The sequence below is a fragment of the Mercenaria mercenaria genome, chromosome 12 (assembly GCF_021730395.1).
Source record: "Mercenaria mercenaria strain notata chromosome 12, MADL_Memer_1, whole genome shotgun sequence".
Lineage (NCBI taxonomy): Eukaryota > Metazoa > Mollusca > Bivalvia > Venerida > Veneridae > Mercenaria > Mercenaria mercenaria.
The window spans coordinates 68,520,888-68,541,013 of NC_069372.1; the positions used below are offsets into that span (position 1 = coordinate 68,520,888).

Consider the following 20,126-nt stretch of genomic DNA (forward strand, 5'->3'; position numbering starts at 1 on the left):
TATAATTAGAATTTAAAATAATTCATGAAGATAAATTATGTATACATTCAATTATTTTTAAACTGCTAATTATTATCTGATTATCACAATCTTAATCAGTATTTGACCTTTTGTTTTACAAGATGTGATTCTAATGTGTGTCAAAATAATCGGCCACTGCTAATTGGTAAACATTGGAATCAAAGATGATGTGCATTCAAACAAATATCTTCTTGTTTGTTTTGTGTGGTTTTGGAAGTAAAGTTGTTTCGAAATAAGTCATTTTTTCAAAAACATTGTCTGGTGTTCAGAACTTGGAAGTTCCAGTATTTAGAAGTCTGATGGTCTGTATAGCAAATAGAAGGGGGAAAATTGAGACCAAGAATGTTGTCTGATTTTCAGATGTTTACGTTTTTTTGAAAGGTGTGGTATCCAGAAGTTTCACTGTATTATAATATTTTGCCATCTAAACTTCTGTAACAGTTTTTTCTCTAATGTTCTGAGCAGACTTTAAAAATACCCTGATAAACAAGATGAGCAGGCAGCTACATAAAACAGAAGTATAATGCATCTGAAAGAACTTCCAATTCTTTTAATTTATTTGCCAGTTCACTGGCATTCATGTAGCGTAGTGGCCTGAAACTTAAAGTGACTCTGTGACTTATTGGCAGTAATTTTGCATAAATCTAGAGTGATGTCACTTTTAAATTTTAAAAAGCACCTTATCTGAAAGTTAATGTCAAGTTCTTCAGCTGTTTCTATTTCTATGTATTGCAGGATTATATAGATTCAAAAGGCATGTCTGTAAAAGATGTGTTACAAGAATGTTGTAAGCAGATGGAGGCTGGCAGATTTACTGCAGCAGGTATATAGTGTATCAGAAATTAAACTCTGTTTTCTCACTTATGAGTATTCAAAACAAAATATTAGTATAAGTTAATCTACCATCTCACATTGATCACTATTAATTTATTTACTCACTTGAACTTTGCTCTGGGATATTAGTATAGCTGGATGGTTCAGCATCTGCCATCTATTGTCCTGCATCAACAGTTTTTACCATACCTGAGCACAAAGTGCTCATGTTGAGGTATTGTGATCATGCTGCACCCGTTGTACGTCTGTCCATTTGTCAAGTCATTGATTGTCAACAATTGTGTTTAAACGACATCTTCTCCAAAACCACTGAGCAGATTTTGATGAAACTTGGCTTATATGTTTAGGATGGTCCTGTATCAAAGTTGTTCAAACGGTTCCGCTTGGTTGCACGTAGGGGTCGCCAGAGCGAAAAACTAGAAAAATCATCAAATTACATCTAAACCAATGGTCTAATTTTGAAATAATTCCACACAAATAGTCCTTCAGTCATTTTAACTTTAAAAAAAGTCAGTTTGACTTTGTTCATGAATAAATTGATAAGAAAAGGGTATCTTAGTTAGCATAAAAGGAATATTTCCATGCAGAAAAAATCGTTTTATATAGGGCCGTAGGAACCTCCAATGATTTAACAGATTATAGTAATTATCTTAGCAATTTTTTGACAGCGAGGCAATTTTAGCTGTCTCCTGTCACCAGACATGCAGTTTTATAATTATGTCTCCCCCAGGAGACATATTGTTTTTGCCCTGTCCGTCCGTCCGTCCGTATGTCCGTACGTCACACTTCATTTCCGAGCAATAACTGGAGAACCATTTGACCTAGAACCTTCAAACTTCATAGGGTTGTAGGGCTGCTGTAGTAGACGACCCCTATTGTTTTTGGGGTCACTCCATCAAAGGTCAAGGTCACAGGGGTCTGAACATTGAAAACCATTTCCGATCAATAACTAGAGAACCACTTGACCCAGAATGTTGAAACTTCATAGGATGATTGGCCATGAAGAGTAGATGACCCCTATTGATTTTGGGGTCACTCCGTCAAAGGTCAAGGTCACAGGCGCCTGAACATTGAAAACCATTTCCGATCAATAACTAGAGAACCACTTGACCCAGAATGTTGAAACTTCATAGGATGATTGGCCATGAAGAGTAGATGACCCCTATTGATTTTGGGGTCACTCGGTCAAAGGTCAAGGTCACAGGGGCCTGAACATTGAAAACCATTTCCGATCAATAACTAGAGAACCACTTGACCCAGAATGTTGAAACTTCATAGGATGATTGATCATTAAGAGTAGATGACCCCTATTGATTTTGGGGTCACTCCATCAAAGGTCAAGGTCACAGGGGCCTGAACATGGAAAATCATTTCCGATCAATAACTAGAGAACCACTTGACCCAGAATATTGAAACTTCATAGGATGATTGTACATGCAAAGTAGATGACCCCTGTCGATTTTGGGTTCACTCCATTAAAGGTCAAGGTCACAGGGGCCTGAACATTGAAAACCATTTCTGGTCAGTAACTTGAGAACCACTTGACCCAGAATGTTGAAACTTAATAGGATGATTGCTCATGCAGAGTAGATGACCCCTTACAATTTTGGGGTCACTCTGTGAAAGGTCAAGGTCACAGGGGCCTGAACATTGAAAACCATTTCCGGTCAGTAACTTGAGAACCACTTGACCCAGAATGATGAAACTTCATAGGATGATTGGTCATGCAGAGTAGATGACCCCTAACGATTTTAGGTTCACTCTGTTAAAGGTCAAGGTCACAGGGGCCTGAACATGGAAAACCATTTCCAATCAATAACTTGAGAACCACTTGACCCAGAATGTTGAAACTTCATAGGATGATTGTTCATGCAGAGTAAATGACCTCTAATGTTTTTGGGGTCACTCCGTTAAAGATCAAGGTCACAGAGGCCTGAACATTGATAACCAGTTCATATCAATAACTTGAGAACCACTTGACCCAGAGTGTTGAAACTTCATAGGATGATTGAACATGCAGAGTAGATGACCCCTATTGATTTTGGGGTCAGTCTATTAAAGGTCAAGGTCACAGTGGCCTGTTCATGTAAAATCATTTTTTGGAAATAACTTGAGAACCACTTGACCTACAATGTTGAAACTTAATAGGATGATTGGACATGCAGAGTAGATGACCCCTACTTATTTTGAGGTCACTTGATCAAAGGTCAAGGTCACAGGAGCCTGAACAGTGACTTGACAACCACTAGGCCAAGAGTGTTGAAATTTAGCGGGATGACTGGACATGCCAAGTAGATGATCCCTATTGCAGCCAACCATCAGTGTCTCTTTGACTTTCGCTCCTGATCCCTATTAACTTCTTGCCTATAGGACTTTGCATTGGGGGAGACATGCGCTTTTTTACAAAAGCATTTTCTAGTTGTTTTAGATTGGCTAAGCATGCACCCTGCTAAGTATGCGGCTTAGCTCAGTAGTGCTTATTCCCTCTTAAACTATTTATAAATGTGATCAGTGCCTCGGCTCACTTAAGTTAACCCTTTTATCATAACTCACTATTTAATCTTTATTAGATTTCTAGAAAGCAAAAAAAAAAAATTTTTAAAAATTTAAAAAACTGCCTGAGAAAAGTGTTCCTTTGTCAGTTCGAAGCTAGAGAAAAAGGTGAGGGGTTTTATACTAAACTATATTCATATGATCTGGGTCAGTAATAGGTCGGCTGAATCTGAAAATGCTTCCTACAGGCTGATTTTGCCTGATTTTCACAATGGGGAAATGTACGTTCAGTGAGATGCTATTACCCTACATAGAAACCTGTAGAATGCTGTATATTCAATATCTGGATCTTGCAGAAAAAAGCCATGATTTACAAAACATCCAGTTATATATAAGACAGACATAAAACTAGGCATAAGTTTTGCTAAATATTTATGAAGTTAGTCCAGATACAGGATAGATATTTTTGTCAGTACGTGTTCATTTATAAAATACAAGCCGACTTTTTTTACAGAGTGTTTATGTGTATATAATAAAGAGTATTTATAATTTCAGCACAGAGAAACCTCCACAAATTGACCAGTGAAACACCTGTTTGTTATAATTGTGGGCTGCAGAATTTTAAAGAACTAGCTTTCCAGTATAGAAAAACCTTGAAACAGCAAGATTTACCTGGTATGTAAATTTTGAATGACCTTATTGTAAGTAGCTAATCTTTCGGTGAAGTCATAATCCTAAGAGACTAATCTTGTTGTAGTGTCAATCCACAGAATCAAATACCAGGGACCAAATGAGCCACGCCATGAGAAAACCAACATAGTGGCTTTGCAATCAGCATGGATACAGACCAGCCTGCGCATCCACGCAGTCTAATCAGGATCCATGCTGTTCGCTAACAGTTTCTCTAATTGCTATAGGCTTTGATAGCGAACAGCATGGATCCTGACCAGACTGCGCGGATGTGCAGGCTGGTCTGGATCCATGCTGGCCGCAAAGCCACCATGTTGGTTTTCCCATGGCGCGGCTCAAATAAATTGCCTGTTCATTTTGTCTTCAGATCTCAGATTCATAATCTCATGAAAAGAGTAGTTTTGGCCAAATCCATGAAATTGAATGTATTGATGCAAGGTTGTAAACCTGGAATCTGGCAAAAATGTATAAAATTTCTGCTGTACTGCTGCATGCAAAAGGCAATAACATTGAAAACAGGTCATTGATGGTGTATTTGCATAAAGGAAGACAGTATGCCCCTTTTACGAATTTATGATTTGTTTATTACACACAAGATTTCAGAGTGGTGGAGATCTACAAACACTTTTAAAATTTAAAGATATATACTCAGACATAAGAAAGGCTTTAGAAATGAAATTCTTGTTCATAAAACTTGACATTTGATTAAAGTATAAACTGTAGAAATTTTTTATATGAGTACTTGCTTTGAAATTTTAACATTTCATTTAGTGTTTCTGCCAGAATATTTTATCCCTTGTTTTTTTTTTTCTATATTTTCTCTGTAGACAAAGCTCAGAATCGACCTGACTGTTACTGGGGATATAAATGTAGGACACAAAAGAATAAACCTCACCATGCTAGGTAAGGATAATGATTATGTTGTTTTTATAACTCCCCCTCCCACATTCACATAATAAACGTTGTATTGTTATGCTCATGTTGGCCATTCTGTCAGTATGTCGGTTTTTCTGCAAGTTCGATGTAAGACAGTTTAATATCTAATTTATTACTTTGGAATTATTAGTATTGAATGGGGACAGATTCAGAGTCTTCCAAAGTGTTCATAAATGTATAAAATAGTGACCAAAGGGGGGCCGGTTTAAAACATGAAATATGCTAAATGTCCTTCATAGTTTCCTATTTAGGAATACAATGGGTCTTTCTTAAACACAATAAAAATGTAGCAAATTAACTAATTAAAGCATAAACACTTTAACACTTTGAAACTTAAAAAATGTTATTTTTCTTCAGAATTTCAGAGAACATAATGAAGAGAGTAATAACCTACTGAGTGAGAGATTTTTTTATCTGTATAAGAGTTTGAAATTAAAAAAGGAGTAATATTGCTTTTTTTGTTCTCTTTCAGAAATTTCAACCATATCTGTGACCAGACAAGACAGTTTTAGTGTTCTGTTATCTAGCATCATATCTGTGATCAAACAATACAGTTTTAGTGTTCTGTTACCTACCATGACATTGAAGATGATTGAAAATGATTAAAGGAGTATATTACCTAGTAGTTTGTTAAAAGGTGATGGAGGAGGATGGGAGATGAATAAACAAGACAGTTTAAAGGAGTATATATCTTTTCAACCCAGGTCAGGGATGTAAGGAATGGTTTAACATACATATACACTGAGAAGGGGCTAGACAAGTGTTTTCCTATTAGACTTACATGTATTAAGAGAGACTACTGTATGATCAGGAGGAATTTCAAATATGGTTATCATGCATTGTTGTTGATTTTGTTATTTTTTATAAGGATTATTAGTTATAAAGTTTATATGTATGTATGTACTATATAAAGTAGTTTGTATTACTTGTACAGATCCACATTGGATAACTACCTTTTTATACAAACATTTTATTTTTTGCACTGGTGTTTAGTCAAGAAAATATTAATTGAAGTGAACCAATACTTGTTTGAAATATTTTATTGTTATTTGATTTAGGAATGAATTACTGGTATGGTTTTGTAGTTTTTCATTGAGGGCATGTTTCAAGCATTTGGGTGCCAAATGACATAACTCATACTTTCACCATAAGCATGTTTTTATACCCAAACAAAAAATATATATTGTTTAACTAGATGGAAAGATGTTCATCAAAATTATCAACAGAAAGTTAGGGTAGTGGACCCATAATGACACTGAACAGTTTCCATGGTAATTCGAAATCCCACTTGGCAATTCAGCATTGTTCAGAGGTAGATGTATCTCAATGCACATATGACTTTTCAAAAAAAATAACGGAAAATACCAAAATCGCATACAAAGAATGTGCAATTGGCTGATTTTCATGGCAGGTCCACTACATGAAATTGATAGAACTCTGTGGAAATGAATTGTTTTTTGTTGTTGTTTTTTTTTCACCTTGAAATTTTGACATAGATATCTACATATATAATTTTATACCATGATATTTCATTTTCTAGTGAAGCTGTATTAATATGTTTTTATTTTTTTAATTGACACGACAGTAAACATGTGGGTGTTAATAGATTTGGAGAATCAAAAATTAAAAAAAGAATGAAAAATTTAAACAAATTATTTTAGTTATATTTTGTGGAAGATTGAGAGCTGTTTTCATTTTGTATCTGATATCTGGTCAAATGTTCAAATGAGCCAAGCCATGAGAAAACCAACATAGTGCGTTTGCAACCAGCATGGATCCAGACCAGCCTGCACATCCATGCAGTCTGGTCAGAATCCATGCTGTTCGCTTTCAAAGCCTATTGCAATTAGAGAAACTGTTAGAGAACAGCATGGATCCTGACCAGACTGCGCAGATGTACAGGCTGGTCTGGATCCATGCGGGTCGCAAACGCACTATGTTGGTTTTCTCATGGTGCAGCTCAAATTATCTTTGATCAGTATGGTTTGCTGAATCCTATTCCAGTCATTACAGCCATAGAACAGGATCGCAGCTGAAGGTTTGAGCCATAGAATTAGTGTCCCGTCCATATCTCACAATATCTAACTTTAAATACATTTGTAAACATTTACATATTTAACTTATAAGGTCATATTATGGAAAAACCTTGTTATCAACCTTTAGGCTACATTTTCTACCAGTTCTTGTCAGAATGTTTGTGTCTGTGAAATGTATTTCAAAACTGGGTGCATTCAAACGAAGTTTGTGTGCTATATATATATATATATATATATAGAAAATAGTTCCATTCATGAACATGACTAATTAAATATCATTGATTAAGTACAGAAAGTCAAGCCAGTGGTACCATCACTGGCTGCATCAAACTGACCAGCTAGATTATGTAAGTAAAGTAGTCCAGTGTATGGTTATATCACTGCATGACTGAATTTCAGCTGACCGTTTCTATTATGTATGTCATGATTCATGTCTGGCTGCACTGAGTTCAGCTTAGATCATTGGTATACTTGCTATCATTATTTTTCAAGACAGGATGTAGTAACATTTTGACATGAAACAGAAAAAAGCTGCCATGATTTGCTCCCACAATTCCTTTCAGCCTTTGATTAGATTAACTGAAGGAGGTCACAAATGTCTCTAGGTCATGTCACCGAACATACTTCTTATCTGGAGTACTTTTTGGCCATACTGGTACTATAATAATTGTTCTCTATTTGGGTGCAAGAACTAAGATTGAAAAGAAAGTAACAGATCTGCAAGCTGCTCAGCTTATCAAAATAGGGATAAACTGTCAGAAACGTATGTTAGCTTAGAAAACTGGGTTGACCTACTTAGAAAAAAAGGAGTATGAATGGTCCACAATATGAGATTTTAGAACCAGATTGTTCATGCAGTTTCATGTACTGTAGGTATGAGATGGTTATGGTAACTTGTAACAAAATTTTACTTTAGATACTTGGATTCAGTGTTGTTATATTTTCTGGTCCATTGGGATCATGGAGTCCACTCAATGTTCATGGGTAAAAGAGTTCCGCTTAAGCCGGTGCTAGGGGGCATGAGGGGTGTTGCACCTTCCACTACCTGTCGTGATCAAATCGAGTCTGCTATTATCTTGCTTGGTTGCATCCTATGCTTCCAGAGGATCTCTTTACAGATTTTATTATTATTTATTTTATAAAATATACTGCTAGCGGTTTGCTTAAAGGATTGTCAATTTGTTTTGTTTTTTATGTTATAAATTAAAATGAAACAGTAGATTTCCTTAAGGACTGAGCACAGCAAACACCGCTAGACCCGCACATTGCAAAGAAGGCCAACTACAAACAGGAACTGCTGCAGAATCCGTTAACAAGAGGAGTTATAAAGGGAAATGGTAAGTAAAAAAAGAAGAACATAAAAGGCAGGAGAATAACACAATATAAATAACATACAAAATGAAATGGGCAATTGGAAAAGCAAGTTGAAAATAGTGGCACTGCCTTGGAATTGTTAGTATCCTAAACGTTGGACAGGTTAGAAAGTAGATCTACTAAATGTCTCAGCTGCTATTTTCTTTGTGAAAATAGCAATGTATAACATCTTTATCGTCAGCATTTCAGTTCTTGGGAAATAACCCTTGTCTTAAAGTTTGTTTTGGGTTTAACGCCATTTTTCAACAGTATTTCAGTTATGTAACTGCAGGCAGTTAACCTAACACACACCCGTTAACTGCTGGTGTGAGCAAAACAGTTCGTGGCGGACAAAACAGTTCTCCGATATTGCTGGCATCTATATTGGGGTAAGTATTTTCGATCCAAGAATCGGTTGGTGCAAAATATGTTGAAGATCTTTATTTCTATAAAAAGGAACATGAACAAAGAACATGCCATGTGATTCCCGTTTAAAAGTAATGTATATTGAGCAAGTTAATGGCGAGTTAAAAGTGTGTTTTTGTTGAAAAAATGCGAAAACGAAAGTTTATCAGGGATATATTTAATTCACTTTTCAACTTACAGCTATACTATTAACATCAACCGTTAAAATAATGTTTGCTCTGAATATTGTCCAACTTTTAATCGACAAAACACAATATTCACCAAGTAATAAACATCCAAATATGACATTGTCAACAAAAAAATGTGGCGTCATTGCACAGTTCAAAATTATTTGTGTGGCGAGACAGAGCAGTTCCATGTCCACTTCCTGCCAGCTTATCTGGCTCTGCCATCCCATGATTCGTCTCTGTCTTATGCCAGCTATATCTGGAAATGGCATCCCGTGACCTGTCCCCACAGTCTGAAGCTATATTAGGCAAAACCATCCCGAGACCTGTCTCCACTTCGGTTGTAGGACATTTGCCCCCCAGGACATTTGCCCCCCAATGAAAAAATGTACTACCAGACATTTGCCCCCCCCCCCCCCCCACCCCAGTTGAAATGGCAGGTAGAACATTTGCCCCCACCCCCCACTTCTTATTTTTAGAATGGACATTTACCCCCCAATATTTTTGTCCTATGTGCCAGTATATATACTGTGTTTTATGTTGTTTTATTGTCAAAATTACTCTAAAAGGCAATTTTCAGTAAACAAGAGGGCCATGATGGCCCTATATATCGCTCACCAGAGTTGATCTGGCCTACTGACCTAGTTTTTGACCCCACACGACCAAGAGTTGAACTTGACCTAAAGATCATCAAGACAAACATTCTGACTAAATTTCATAAAGGTTTGGTTACAACTGTGGCCTCTAGAGTGTTCACAAGCTTTTCCTTTGATTTGACTGGTGACCTAGTCTTTGACCCCACATGACCCAGATTCAAACTTCACCTATAGATTATCAAAACAAACATTCTGACTAATTATCATGAGTTTCTAAATTGTAGTCTCTAGAATGTTGAAAAGATTTTCCTTTGCTCTGGCCTAGTGACCTAGTTTTTGACTCCACATGACCCAGATTCAAAATTGACCTAGAAATGTTTAAGACAAACATTCTGACCCAGTTTCATAAAGATTGAGTCACAATTGTGGCCTCTAAACTGTTCACAAACTTTTCCGTTGATTTGACCAGGTGACCTAGTTTTTGACCTAATATGACCCAGATTCAAACTTGACCTAGAAATCATGAAGCCAAACTTTCTGACTAAGTTTCATAAATATTGGTTCACAACTGTGGCCTCTAGAGTGTTCACAAGCTTTTCCTTTGATTTGACCAGGTGACCCAGTTTTTAATCCAACATGACCCAGTTTCGAACTTTACCTAGAGATTATCAAGACTAACATGATGACCAAGTTTCATAAAGATTGGGTCACAATTGTGGTCTCTAGAGTGTTCACAAGCTTTTCCATTGATCTGACCTACTGACCTAGGTTTTGACCCAACATGACCCAGATTCAAACTTGAACTAGAGATCATCAATACTAACATTCTGATCAAGTTTCATAAAGATTTGGGCACAAGTGTAGTCTCTAGAGTGTTCACAAGCTATTCTGATTTACTGACCTAGTTTTTTACCCCACCTGACATAGTTTCATAAAGATTTAGTCACAAATATGGCCTCTAAAGTGTTCACAAGCTTTTCCTTTGATTTGACCAGGAGACCTAGTTTTTGACTCGACATGACCCAGATTCAAACTTGACCTAGAAATCATCAAGCCAAACTTTCTAAGTTTCATAAATATTGGGTCAAAATTGTGGTCTCTAGAGTGTTCACAAGCTTTTCCTTTGATCTGACCTACTGACCTAGTTTTTGACCCCACATGACCCAGTTTCGAACCTGACCTAGTGATCATCACGACTTACATTCTGACCAAGTTTCATAAAGATTGGGTCAAAAATGAGGTCTCTAGAGTGTTCACAAGCTTTTCCATTGATCTGACCTATTTTTTGACTCCACATGACCCAGTTTCAAACTTGACTTAGAGATCATCAAGACTAACATTCTGACGAAGTTTCATAAAGATTGGGTTAAAAATGTGGTCTCTAGAGTGTTCACAAGCTTTTCCTTTGATCTGACCTACTGACCTAGTTTTTCACCCCACATGTTCCAGTTTCGAACTTGACCTAGAGATCATCAAGACTAACATTCTGACCAGGTTTCATAAAAATTGGGTCACAAATGTGGCCTCTAGAGTGTTCACAAGGCAAATGTTGACTGACGACGCACGACGGACGACGGACAATGACCGGTCACAATAGCTCACCTATGGAGACCTGTCTCAACATCCTGCCAGTCATATCAGGCAAAACTATCCCGTGACCTGTCTTCACTTCCTGCCAGCTTATCTGGCACTGCCATCCCGCGATACTTCTCTGTTTTCTGCCAGGTTTATCTGGCAAAGTCATCCTGTGACCTGTCTCAACATCCTGCCAGCTATATTCACACTAGGTAACCCGATATGTTCGGTGCAGGATGCTATTGTTCGGCGCAGGATCGATACATAATTTGAAAACTTTAGTGGTGTTTGTGTTCTCCTTATTTCGGTCTATAAAAACAAATAACCAGTAAAATCACCTTACTAGTCTTATCACGCAATAAATGAAGTTTCCAAAGCCGATTTAAAATCCTGAAAAGATGTCACCTTAAGCAAAAACGGCGAAGTTAAATGTTAAACTTTACGCAAATTTCAGCAATTTTAAAGTTTATAGCCACATTTCTTTGAAAAATATTGCAAAACAACGCCAATATCTGTATGGACTATATTTATCAACCTTTTCCCTGTCAATCTTCCAAATCGTAATGTCTAAATCGGTGTTTTAGTGAAAAATTTTAAGTTTGGAATACACCATATGCACGAAAAAAGGCGATGTTTGGCGCAAGATAAAAAAATTGCGGCGATGTTCGGGAGCAGGTTATTGTAAACTTCATCACAAATATTGCAATGACCGTTTTTGATGCCGTGAAGCTAATTTTTGATATCTTATAGATTTTGCTGTATGTATTTAACGTGTTAGTATACGTTGTACAGGTTTTTATTTACAGACGTGTTCACATTCATACATACATACATACATACATACATATTTAGCATACTGGAATTTATTTAATTATTTCTTCTTATTTCATTATGACATAATAAAAGAAAATAAATTATGAATAAAAAGTTATAAATTTGCTTAAAATAGCAAAAAGTGGAAACTTCACAGGTCGCTCAACACGACAAAAACGAAAATGTTGCAGGCTCGGTTAGATTGAGCCTGTTCATGGATGGTAGTGGAAATGCATGCTACCGTCCACGCCCTCTAAATTCATTTAAAAATAACAAATTGATAACTTTTTTTCGTAATTTATTTTCTTTTATTAATATAATAATATATTAATAATTAAATAAATTCCAGTATTAAACATATGACAGGCCCTTTCGATCATGTTAAGTCCTTTTAGCCGAAAGGGCTCTTACCTTTAGTGTAAATGATGCAGAATCCTGTTGATTCAATCATTGAACTGTGGATGCATCGTAGATGATGATGTTTACCAGGCGTAAAGATACAGCTATTTTCTGGTAACAATGTTTTCATCATTGGATGATTATGAGAATCACATTCACATTTTTTCCTATTACCGACATGGGAAATATTTAGTATCGCCCGACCTTCGTGTAATGATAAAATTCATGCGCGGACACTGTTTTCAAATTGATATTGTTAGTAATGCTCAAAACAAATTTGAAAAAATAGAAAGAAAAGCATAATTGATCTTTTCGTCAATGTTTAAGATTCAGATCATATGAATACAATTGTGGACTATTTTTTCTTTGGAGGTCACCGGAAGTCGGATGAAGAAAACATTTGGGTGCGACGTGGAATCATCAATCAGGAAAACATGAGTAACAAAACTTAACACAAAATCAAGAATTGTGTATCCATAACGATGTCAGAGGGCAAGCAGCAACAGTCAACCTATAAAGGATGGCTATATAAATGGACCAACTACCTGAAAGGCTACCAAAAACGTTGGTTTGTCCTGCAGAATGGACTGCTTTCGTACTATCGGTATGCAAAAATGAGTGGGTGGGGGCATAAACTGCATCCGGATCAGAAGAGTTCTATTTACATTTAAAATGTTGCCTTAAAGTTTATGTGACTAAGCTAGATTTTGATATTGAAATTATTCCTGTATCGATTTGAATGGTTAGAGACGTGTTCAGGTTTTAATCTTAGACTGACGTGTTCACATTCATACATCCAACATACATAATATTGCAATACTATTTATTGTAATATTATTATAACTTCTTTGCTTTTAGTTACTAACAGGATGATAAAATGACCCAAAGTTATATGTAAATACACTTACATCCGGGCTATGAAAACGATAAATTTCACTACGTTTGATTGACTGTTTTGGTTGGAAGAGCCATGCTCGCCACGTTGTAAATTATTTTTAAAAAAAACCGATTTATTCTTTTATTAAATAATAAATCATTTAGTTCAAATACATATTCCATATAAACATATTCACCTTCCAAAAGCATGTTATATACATATTACAAAACTCTTACTTTACTGTAAAATGATGCAGAATCTGTTGCTCAAATTAATGGTGGATGACAGGACGTACCAAGGTGCACAGATACACTATTTTATTACAATTTTCAATAACATGGTGAAAGGAACAAATATCAATTTCTTGTAATATGTTTATTGCCCTGGAACAGAAATCATCGAAACAATTGTTGAGAAGCCCAAACAATATTTGAAAAATAGAAGAAAACATTAATTGGTCTTTGAAAGTTTAAAATTTCAAATAGCAATACAATTACATTTCTATGAGGTACCGGTTGAGATTTTGCAACTGATTTGAAACAGAGTAAAATTTAAACAAATATCAAGATTGTTTCATACTTGGCACAGCAACATCATATTGGTTTTCACTTATCCAACTTTTTTTGTCTGAATGGACCTTTACGTACCGGAAATGTCAAAATGAGGAGAAGTGGGAGCACAAATGGATCACAAAAATATTACATTAACACATGGTGATTAAAAGTTATGTGCATTTATTAGCACAATTGTGCCATCCAATAAAAGTGGAGGCAGAGCCTAGGCTAGCATAGGTTCCGTGACCTTATTTTCGGACACAACCCGTTTTTCGGCCGGCCCCGGTAATGTTTTAGTTTTCCTGGAAAACACGCCCCTTCCAGTTTCCCACAAGCATGCTTTGTTTACAAACATCATACAAATGTCACGCTGATGATTTTGAAGAAAAATAGAAATTAAAAGGGTAAGCAAATGATAAAAGGCAGTGGCTTCGATTACGGTACCGTAATCCTAGCCTCCGGTTCTAGGATTATGGAAGTTCCGTATTCCTAGACAACCCTATGAGGATAGGCTAGGATTACGGAAGTATTTAAGAGACATCAAAATATGTTAGGACATGCATGAATGATGTTGTAAACTTCTTATTTCACTTTATCAAAATAGCGATTTTTGATGCCTGCCTTATTATTCCGTGTTATCTATCCGCCATTTTGGGTTAGTATAATCTTAAACGCTATATTAATGGCGGCCCGCGGAAATATTATAGAAATATGAGGGTAAAAGTTAGGTTTAAAAAAATATTCTATACTTGAATTTTTTAATTTATAGCCATATTGTATGTTATTCAAGACCATTTGTGTTGATCTGATGACAAAAATTGCAGGTATATATGAAACATAGATAATTCTATCGTATTTCCGCGTGCCACCATTTAGATTATACTAACCCAGAACAGCGGATCGATAGCAGGAAATAATAGTGAAATAAGTAATTTTACGTCAGTTACGCATGTCCTAAATTTGAAGCCTCTTAAATACTTCTGTAATCCTAGCCTATCCCTATAGGGTTGTCTAGGAATACGGAACTTCCGTAATCCTAGAACCAGAGGCTAGGATTACGGTACCGTAATCGTAGCCACTGCCATGATAAAAACTTATATACTGTTACATTTTTAATATTTTCACTGTTCCCAAAATATCACTTCCAAAATATGTGTTTTTTTAGAAATAAATCCACTGTTTTCATGTTGAAATAGATGAGGTTATTTTACAGGCTCTGCCCCCACTATCAAATTTTGCAAAAGTATGCTTCACACAAAAAGTTACCACTTATAGACCCGTGTACCTTACAAGGTTTTCTTAATCAATTGGTTAATTAAATTTTAAATAGTACAGTAGTAAAGCTTTTTTTCTCTGTTTCTTTTCAGAATCATGTGCCCACTAGGGGATCATACAGACCTTATGATGATAATATGTAAGGGATGGGTACACTTATAATATTGTATGTAACAGTGAGGGTAATCGGAATAGGAGATACAGAACTTTCGTAATCCTAGAACCAGAGGCTAGGATTACGGTACTGTAATCATAGCCACTACCTTAAATAATGGTAGTGGCTAGTGAACCATCACCGGTGCAGCAGACCCAAGGTCTAGTGCACCATCATTTTTAATATATATAAAACATAGCCTTTATGTAAAGTTAAGTTGAAAGATATTTTCACCAGTAATAAGCAAGAACATGATTAAAATTGAATGTTAGATAAACATATGACTTATTGTTAATTTAGTCAAAATTTATCTCAAGCCTGATTCATTTCGGCAATATAGTCGTCATTTACTAATATTTTAATGACAAATGAATTATTCGATTTTTTTTTTAATTTTCATGAAAACCAAATTTTTGTCAATTTAAGTCAAATAATTTTAAAATTAATGTCTGTATTGGTGAATAAGTAAGTTACATAAAATTGAAATTCGATTTTATTTCGATTATATGTCATGGACCGTAATTCGAAATTGAACTTGCAACAATATTTTATAGTCTGCCGTGAAAATTATAATTTCATATTGTATATGATAATCTCATCTAGAAATCATTAAAACTGTGAAAGGCAATAAAGATTAAATTAAGACAATGAATGAAGGTCTACAAATGTAGGCGTTGTTGGATTGCTTGTTAAAGTTATTTAATGACTGGATTGGGCGTGTTTGTCTTTGTGGTGGCAGCTCTGATCATGAGATAGTGAATCTGAAATAATGTTGCCGAAGAGTGAAGATTGAGGTAAATCGGTAAATTAAAAGGTAGATCAAGGTTTATCTTACTTCATTCTTTTAATAATGGTCATACATATTACTGGTGACAAGATGTTATAATTATACTTCAAAGAAAGGCTATATTTTATATATAACGAAAATGACGGTGCACTAGACCTCAGGTTTGCTGCACCGGTGACGGTGCACTAGACCTCGGGTCTGCTGCACCGGTGACGGTTCACTAGCCACTGCCTAAAATAATACATGCAGCATAATTTGAACACAAGTTATATACACACAAGTTTCAAACTGGTACCCCTGTCAGCAATATTTTGTCCGCCATTGCAGTTGTCACCTGATCAGGGTACTCTTCATTTTGAAAACCAATAGGCGGTATAGAATCGTTATTTATTGACCTTTTCTGAGAATTTAAACCTTCTAAGGTATGTTTTTTGTGAATTTTACCTAAAATTGTTATATTTATGATTAAATTAAATTCATAAATAGGTAAAATTTTGATCTTGAATTTCAAAAATAACCACATGATCTGAACTGTTGCATGACGTCATCAGTTTCTCACAAGAGACTGTGCGAGATGTTGCAGTTAGTTGGTTAGTTAACCAAATGAGGTTTCTCCATAACTTAATGGACGTGACCATCAAAAAAAAACCAGTACTGGTGTCATATGAGAAGTCATGGTGGTGATCCCAGTGGGACTCGAACCCATGACCCCTGGATTGAGCGGCTGACACCTTGTCCTTATCCACTAGACCACTGCTCCCCTTGCAAAGTATTTGTTATGATTACATCCCTGAATCTGATAATGAATTTATGTTGGCATTAGAGCATAAACTTGCCTAGCTGACATTTTATGAATGTATATTTTGTGTTTTGTTTCTGCAATTTAGTGTCATCGGCAGTCTGCCGTGTATTGAAACCGGTGTCAGGGTAGATATCTCCTTGCACCTGTCACATCATATCTTCGAAGATTCAAGTCTCTTATTTAAAATTATGAGATATATTTAACCCATTTGAAGTTTCTACATGAATATTAATGTCTAATTTATTAGAGCAAGTAAGTCTGACCAGTATATTACGGCTTTTTTGGATTTTTTAAATAAATTTAATGTCATCTGTTTTCCTAACAGTAAAATGCAGATAGAGGGATGACAACTATAAAAATATCAGATAACAAAATTAGTCATCCCGATAAGCCAAATGAGTAAGGCTAGATGTCTGGTAGTCTCAGTTTTTCAACTGCAAGGCAGACCGATTTTACAGACTGACATTTACTGTATGTCAGACTGCCTCTACATCTCAAGTAGATCAAAACTGTGGTGGAAATCAATGTGATTTATTGTTTTACATACACATTTTTTCACTAGGAAAAATACAAACAATGATTTAAAAACGCCAAAATATAAACAAAAGTTAAATGGCATACTTCCATAACACCTTCCGTGTACATACTCAAAATTTGAAATGTATAAACGTGTAACTAATAAAATGCACAGAACGTATAAGGTATAACAGGGTTAAAAAATAAACCGATTGATACACACAGCTTTACATGACTGCGGTAGAAATTTAACGGTGTAAGTGGAAAACAAACTGACATATATGATAAAAAATTAAATGGAGTTTAAAAGTGTTTTGCCTATGAAACGGAGGTTTTCTCATTAGTTATGACATTATAATGATTGTATCTGGAATGAAGTGTACTTGGAATGAGCTTTTCAGACATATAATTTTTAGTGTGAAAAATTGGGTTTAAGTATGTATTTGAAGCCTCCAAAGTTAGTGACGTGATTTGCGTTGCTGGCTATATACACATAGAAGGAAAACTTTCCGCATTATTTCGAATCATAAGTGGGTTGTACGTGGAGGATAGTTATTGACCTGTGCCAAAATTATCACAATATCGCAACCGGCGTACAATTAGTTGGAGACCCGGTAATAAATAGGAAGTGGCTAGGGGTCCGGTAACTGAACCTTTAGACCTGGAGTCTAGTAAATAAGTGTTAAAACATTGTTTTGCTATAAATTATTTCTTAAATATAGTCACTGTCTCCTCTTTTTTAATACCATTCTCAGTGTTCATATTGATGACCGGACCTCTAGACAGCCCTGTATGGGTTGTCTAGAGGACCGGTTACCGGACCCGTAGCCACTGCCTAATAAATATGAATGTTGGAAATGGTATTTGCAGACTTGATATCATCAGTAAATATCAAAGCTATGAGATAATTTCATATTTAAATTCTTTAATTGCTTCGTTGTTTTTAAGTATAAGAAGTGTCTAGGGGTACTGATCCAGATTTTAGAGGTACAGATCCATACTTTTAGACAAGCCTGATTGACATTGTCCAGGAGTTCGACCTCTGTTTTATATTATGGGTTCTTTATATATTTCACTTTGTTACAAATGAAATAACAAATAAACTTAATCAATATTCACCCTACACTTGAATATACATGTAAATGGTTTGCAGATACGATTAAGAAGTGTTTTCCTGATTGACAATTTGTTTATATTTTCTTTTGAAACGTATAAAACTGAGGAAGCTTTTTCAGATTTGTGTTTTCTCAGGATTGGAGGATTAAAATAATTATAATAATAAATTATTTTATTGTCTTCATAATTTTGCATTTCTATTGTTCAAATAAAATGTTGAATTTATTATTTGTTTCAAGTTTTGAATAGATAGCATTCAGTTACTTATGGAAATTATTCTTAAACTTGCATATTCAATATGGCTCAAACACATGTAAGAGCTATTTATAAAAATATTAACAAAAGTTTATGTAGTAACAACAACGATAAGACAACTAATTATAGCCTTTCCAGTGATGAGACCAGGGATCAGTTACTTTGAAATACATTTAATTAAATTACAATTTAATACTAAGTGGAATTACAAATTAAATGTCATGTATCATGTTAGCATACTGCCTTATGTCTCAAATGTTCAAGGTTTCATAAGTACAGTCTTGGCTGAAAAAATAAAAAAAAATTAAACTTCGGAAATTTTAGCTTTGAAATTTGGAAAAAAACATACTATTTGCCATTAGGATTGGGGCTGAATTTCAACCCCAAATTAACTTGAAAAAACTCTGAGCATATAATTATAATGCAGATAGTGTCTATAACATCTGATTGCACATTTGATACCAAAAAATGACACTATGAATCTGACTTTAATTTAGCATGGTTTCTAATTTGATTCACATTTTTCTTTTTTACCGGTATTCTTCGGAAATTTTGCTTAGGATTTTAAGAAGAATTTGCACTTTTATAAATATGATAAAATTTCAGGAATCAAGCAGAAATGACACATACTTGTCGAGGAACTATCAACCTAGCCACAGCATTTATTACAACGTCAGACTCATGTACAATAGTCATATCTAGTGGGGGAAATCATACCTTTCATCTAAAGGCAACTTCAGAAGTGGATAGGCAGAAATGGGTAACTGCATTAGAGTTGGCAAAAGCTGATGCAATCCGAATGTTAGAGCCAGGTTGGTTGTTTATAAATATTCATGTATGAACACAAAAAGGGTAATGTGCTGTAAAAGAAAATAAGTGTAAATATGATCAGAGTTACAATAGCAGCCAGCTGACACAAATCTTTAAAACACATTATTATGTCTCCCACCACACAGTGGTGTGGGAGACATATTGATTTACTCCCGTCTGTGTGTGTATTTGTGTGTCACAAAGCTTGTCCGCACTCTAAGTCGAACATTTCTCATCCGATCTTCACCAAACTTGAACAAAATGTGTTTGACCATTTGAAAGTCCTCGGCCAAGTTCAATAACTAGCACTTCAGAATTGTCGCCCTTGAATTACCGAAAAACGCTCATGTTTTAGGCACATGAGTAGTATAGGGTTCCTTTTGGCTTCATGAATGTGCATGCACCCTTGCAGTACATGAGTAGTATAGGGATCCTTTTGGCTTCATGAATGTGCATGCGCTCTAGTAGTAAAGGAGTCCAGGTTAGGTAACTAGCCAAATCGGCAAAGACACTTCAGAATTATGGCCCTTGAATTACCCAAAATCAGCCTTTTTACTCTTCAAAGGTATATTTGTAGTAAGTAAACAGTATATAAAGACTTGACTTACTATTTAGATGATTAGGCAGTTGTGGGAGACATG

General features: G+C 35.4%; 2 protein-coding genes across 3 annotated transcripts in view; both read left to right on the forward strand.

Moving 5' to 3' along the window:
- LOC123533792 (E3 ubiquitin-protein ligase CHFR-like) overlaps window positions 1–6,626 on the forward strand; it is a 62,623-nt gene extending 55,997 nt beyond the window's left edge. Inside the window, exons 16-19 of the mRNA XM_053520287.1 lie at window positions 757–844; window positions 3,904–4,023; window positions 4,866–4,941; window positions 5,447–6,626. Coding sequence (XP_053376262.1) covers window positions 757–844; window positions 3,904–4,023; window positions 4,866–4,941; window positions 5,447–5,486 — 324 coding nt within the window. The 3' untranslated portion in view covers window positions 5,487–6,626. The remainder of the gene's footprint in view (window positions 1–756; window positions 845–3,903; window positions 4,024–4,865; window positions 4,942–5,446) is intronic.
- A 6,100-nt stretch (window positions 6,627–12,726) lies between these two features.
- LOC123534300 (oxysterol-binding protein 1-like) overlaps window positions 12,727–20,126 on the forward strand; it is a 44,209-nt gene continuing 36,809 nt past the window's right edge. For both annotated transcript variants that reach the window (XM_045316470.2, XM_045316471.2), the window contains exons 1-2: window positions 12,727–12,943; window positions 19,282–19,487. In XM_045316470.2, coding sequence (XP_045172405.2) covers window positions 12,822–12,943; window positions 19,282–19,487 — 328 coding nt within the window. In that variant the 5' untranslated portion in view covers window positions 12,727–12,821. The remainder of the gene's footprint in view (window positions 12,944–19,281; window positions 19,488–20,126) is intronic.